Here is a 4,824-nt window from a genome sequence, read left to right as displayed (position 1 = left end):
GCGGGGGGCCCCCCGGGGGCCCCGGGGGCCCCCTGCACGACCGGGACGTGCAAATGCTGATTGAAATGTCCATAGAAGGTTCGGCCCTCGACATCCGCAGCTTCCCGCAGCAAATAGTGCAGCTGATTGCTGCAGAAGGAGACAAGGAGACAGCTGCGAGCAGCTCCTACTTCCCGCAGGACGACTACAGTCCCCACGACTCGATCATCCTCAACGCCTCCAGCGGAGAAATGCCGTGAGAACTCCACGCATGCACCCTGCATGCATGCATGCGCGCATGCATGCGCGCATGCATGCGCGCATGCACGCAGGGTGCATGCATGCATGCACGCGTTGACGGGGCAGCTGCGCGTCGGGCTGCAAGCCATTTGCTTCGTCAGCACCTGCGCGGAAGCCCCTGGCGGGCGTGTGCACGCGCGCTGCATGCGCGCTGCATGCGCGCTGCATGCGCGCTGCATGCATGCGGGCTGCTGCATGCGCGCTGCTGCATGCGCGCTGCATGCGTTGTGCATGCAGTTGCGTGCGGCTGCGTGCGTGCGGCAGGTTCCCGACGCGGAAGTACATGGACGCGAGCCGCGTGATCCTGCAGGGGACTTGTCGAAGAGTCTCCTCGGGGACAGGCGCAGCAACGCTGCTGAAGACGCGGGAGTTCGGAGTGGGGCTTTCGCTGCAGCAGCGGCGCGCAGCAGAGCTGCAGTTAGGAGACAGTCGCATTTTGGTGCACATCGCGATCCGCGGCGTGCACGAGCTGGCCGTGCAGCGGCCCCACAAGGAGACACTGTCTCCGTTGGTGTCTCCGCGCGGCCGCTACCCCCCCGCCTACTTCTTGAGTCCCCTTTTTCTCAGCGAACACAAGGAGACAGAGCCCTACTCTGCTGCTGCTGCTGCGCTGCTCATCAACCAGCGCATTGGAGACCAGCACCGCCACGTGTGGGGCCCCGCCCGCGTCGTCCTTTGCCAGACCCAGCAGCAGCCCGAGGAGACTCCCAACAAGGTCCGCGCCCTGTCTCCTTCTGTCTCCTCCTGTCTCCTTTTGTTCTCTTCTGTCTCCTTTTGTCTCCTCCTGTCTCCTCCTGTCTCCTCCTGTCTCCTTTTGTTCTCTTCTGTCTCCTTTTGTCTCCTCCTGTCTCCTCCTGTCTCCTTTTGTCTCCTTTTGTCTCTTTCTGGCTCCTTTGCTTTCTCTTTTGCTGGCTCCTTTCTGGCTCCTTTGTTGGCATCTTTCTGTCTCCTTCCCTGTCTCCTTTGCTGTCTCTCTTTGGCTCTCTTTTGGTGTCCCCTTTGCTGTGTCTCTTTGGCTGTCTCCTTCGCTGGCACCTTTGCTGTCTCCTTTCCGTCCCCTTTGTTGGCTCCTTTGCTGTCTCCTTTCTGTCTCCCTTCTGTCTCCTTTCTGTCTCCCCTCTGTCTCCTTTCTGTCTCCTTTCTGTCTCCTTTGGTGTCTCTCTTTGGCTGTCTCCTTTCTGCCTCCTTTCTGTCTCCTTTGCTATCTCCAGAGACTCCGGCTCTTGGCAGCTTGGAGACAGCGCTAAGAACTGTCTCCGAGCCTCTGAGTCTCGCCAACAGTCTCGAGCTGTCTCGTGGTGTCTCCAAGTGTCTCTCGCTGTCTCCAAGTGTCTTCAAGTGTCTCCAAGTGTCTCTAAACGTCTCCAAACGCCTCTAGGTGTCTCTGTCTGTCTTTAAGCGCCTCCGAGTCTCCTTAAGTGTCTCTTTAAGTGTCCCCAAGTGTCTTCAAGTGTCCCTAAGTGTCTCCAAGCGTTTCTAAGTGTCTCCAAATGTCTGTAAGTGTCTCCAAGTGCCAGTAAGTGTCTGTAGCTATCTTTCAGTGTCTCTAAATATCTCTAAATGTCTTTAAGTGTCTCTAAATGTTTCAAAGTGTCCTTATGTGTCTCTAAATATCTCTGGGTGTCTCCAAATATCTCCGAGTGCCTTTGGGTGCGTCTAATTGTTTGTAGGGTTTAGTGTCTCCAAATGTCTCCGTGTGTTTTTCGATTGTCTCTGACTGTCCCTAATTGTCTCTTTTTGTCTTTAATTGTCTCTTATTATTTTTAATTGTCTCTTATTGTCTTTTATTGTCTCTACTTTAATTGCCTTTAATATTGTCTTTAACAGTGGCTTTAGTAGTGTCTCTAATTGTCTCTAATTGTTTCTAATTGTCTCGAATTGTCTCGAATTGTCTCGAATTGTCTCTAGTTGTCTCCACTTGTCTACAAGTGTCTCTAATTGTCTTTAACTGTATTTAATTGTATTTAATTTCCTTTAATTCTCTTTAATTATCTTCAGTTGTCCTTAAATGTTTTTAATTGTTTTTAATTGTTTTTAATTATTTTTAATTATCTCCAGGCGTCTCCTGTTGTCTCCGACTGTCTCCAAATCTCTTCACTTCTCTTCAACTCTTTCCAAGTGTCTCCAGAAACAATTTCCAATTCTTTCAACTGTCTCCAACTGTCTCCAAATCCTTTTAATTGTCTCCAACTGCCTTTAATTCTTTCAGTTGTCTCCAAGTTTCTTTAATTGTCTCCAACTGTTTTTAATTCTTTTAACTGTCTCCAAATCTCCTTGATTGTCTCCAACTGTCTCCAAATCTCTTCAATTGTCTCCAACTATTTTAAATTCTTTTAATTGTCTCCAACTGTTTAATTCTTTCGACTGTCTCCAACTGTTTCCACTTCTTTTAGTGATATTTGACTGTCTCCATTCGTCTCGGAGTGTCTCCGAATTGTCTCCGGCTGTCTCCTGTTTCCTTCGCTGCGGCTTTCCCTTTTTGCGGCTGCTGCTGCTGCTGCTGCTGCTGCTCTCCTCCGGAGTGTCCTTTTGGCCCCTTTGCTGCTTGTCTCCTTGTCTCTTTCTGTTGTTGTCTCCTTCTGCTGCTTCTGTGTCTCCTTGTGTCTCTTTTCGGAGTCTTTGCATGCGTTTGCTGTTGCTGCCTGCATGCGTTTGCTGCTGCTGCCTGCATGCATTTGCTGTTGCTGCCTGCATGGGTTTGCTGCTGTTGCGTGCATGCGTTTTGGGGCTGTCTGCACGTTTGCATGCGTTCGCCGCTGCTTGCATGCATGTTGTGGCTTTCTTTTGCATTCGCATGCGTTTTGGAGCTGCATGCACGCATGCATGCGCCAGTGGCTGCATGCATTTCGGGGCTGCATGCGCGCATGCAGCCCGCATGCATGCATGCATGCATGCGCAAGTGCATGCTTTTGCTCAGGGGGCGGCGGCGGAGGAGGGGCCCCCCGGAAAGGCGGACTTCCAAACTTGGAAAATTTTAGTTGCAGTTTTAGTACCCTCTTTTGTAGTGGGGGCCCTCGTGGTTGCTTCTTGGCATTCCACGAGCATTTGCAGCTGCGGGGACTCTGCTGCAGCAGCAGCAGCAGCAGCAGCAGCAGGGGGGGGGGCTGCGCCGCAGGACGCGCGGTCTCCCGCGCCTGCTGCTGCTGCTGCGGACGCCGCTGCTGCAGACACTGCTGCTGCTGCTGCTGCTGCTGCAGCAGCAGCGCCGTCGCCGAACGCCTCGCCCGACTCTGCAGCAACAGCAGCCGAGCCCCCTGCTGCAGCAGCAGCAGCAACTGCTGCTGCTGCTGCTGCTGGCCCGCAGGGCGAAGAAGCAGCAGCAGCAGCAGCAGAGGCCGAGGAAGCTGCAGGCAGCCGCTGAGCCCTCGAAAGGAGACAGCGCAGCAGCCGTAGGTCTCTTGCTCTTTATTTAATTTCGAATTTATTTATTTCAATTTCAACTTATTTATTCAATTTAAATTCATTTATTCAATTAAAATTCATTTATTCAAACTCATTTATTTAATTCAAATTTATTTTTCCAAACCTTTTTATCTCCTTTCCGAGGGGCGCCCGAGACAGCCCCAAGAAGAGACGCACAGCAGCAGCAGCAGCAGCGCAAACCCTAAACCCTAAACCCTAGATGAGCCTAAACCCTCGAGGAGGCACAGGTGCCCAGCCGCAGCACTTGGCAGAGACAGTTCCGGCAGCAGCAGCAGCAGCAGCAGTAGCAGCAGCAAAGTCTACCACGGGCGGGCAGACACACACCCTGCTAGGGTTTAGGGTTTAGGGTTTGGAGGCTTTCGGAAATGAGTCCTTGTAAGACCAAGGCGCGCTGCCTAGTGGCGGGAGCGCACATCTAACAGCAACCCTAAGCCTAGGGTTTAGGGTTTAGGGTTTAGTCCCAGTCCCCTTCTATCCAAGCCTCCGCGTCTGCCCCCAAAAGAGTTATTGGTTTGCCTTGTGCTTCTTCGTCTGAAGAGCTGTTGCTGCAGCACAAACACCGAGCAGCAGCAGCAGCAGCTGCTGCTGCAGCGAAGGGAACAACAGCAGCAGCAGCAAAACGAGCAGCAGCAGCAGTTGAATGTCTCACCTGAATTCGCCAACTGAGGGTCTGCTGCTGGAGTGTCTCTGGAGCTGGGGTGTCTCTGTCTCCTCTGTCTCCTTGGGTGTCTCCTCCTCGGTCTCCGCGCGCGTCCGCCTCCTGCTGCTGCTGCTGCTGCTGCTGCTGCTGCCGCTGCTTCTGCTCGTGGCGTGTGTCTCCTCCATCCACTCCAGCTGCAGCTCTTCCCCCTCATAACTGTCGGGGTTAGTTTTGAGTCTGTGAAGTGTCTCCTTTAGTCTCTCCTGCTCTCTAAGGAGACAGTTTATTTTCTCCTTAATACCTGCAAGGGCCTTCGGCGTAAACCCCAGAGCAGCAATTTCGGGGACCCCCACGGGGGCCCCCCCCCGGGGGGCCCCCCCCACGCCTCCCGCCTGTCCCTCCCCCGGTGCCGCCCCTGGCCCCCCCTGGGGCCCCCCCTGGGGCCCCCCTTGGGGCCCCCCCTGGGGGCCCGCCTGGGGGCC

The 4,824-nt window shown here is 54.0% G+C and overlaps 2 protein-coding genes across 2 annotated transcripts in view; one reads left to right on the top strand and one right to left on the bottom strand.

Moving 5' to 3' along the window:
• Positions 1–53: 53 nt before the first annotated feature.
• On the top strand, positions 54–3,640 carry ETH_00032065 (uncharacterized protein; the record flags this gene model as incomplete). The annotated part of the gene is made up of 3 exons (XM_013378075.1): positions 54–235; positions 544–994; positions 3,197–3,640. The coding sequence occupies 3 exons, from the start codon at positions 54–56 to the stop codon at positions 3,638–3,640; spliced, it is 1,077 nt and encodes a 358-aa protein (XP_013233529.1).
• Positions 3,641–4,156: 516 nt separating this feature from the next.
• ETH_00032060 (kringle domain-containing protein, putative) overlaps positions 4,157–4,824 on the bottom strand; it is a gene marked incomplete at both ends in the record, with an annotated part of 13,066 nt that continues 12,398 nt past the window's right edge. Inside the window, 2 exons of the mRNA XM_013378074.1 lie at positions 4,157–4,247; positions 4,352–4,815. Of these exons, the coding sequence (XP_013233528.1) occupies positions 4,157–4,247; positions 4,352–4,815 (555 nt within the window). The remainder of the gene's footprint in view (positions 4,248–4,351; positions 4,816–4,824) is intronic.

The sequence above is a fragment of the Eimeria tenella genome, genomic scaffold (assembly GCF_000499545.2).
Source record: "Eimeria tenella Houghton genomic scaffold, Eth_scaff72, whole genome shotgun sequence".
Taxonomy (NCBI): Eukaryota; Apicomplexa; class Conoidasida; order Eucoccidiorida; family Eimeriidae; genus Eimeria; species Eimeria tenella.
The sequence above is the reverse complement of the archived record's forward strand: the minus strand, read 5'-3'. Positions and strand labels throughout refer to the sequence as shown.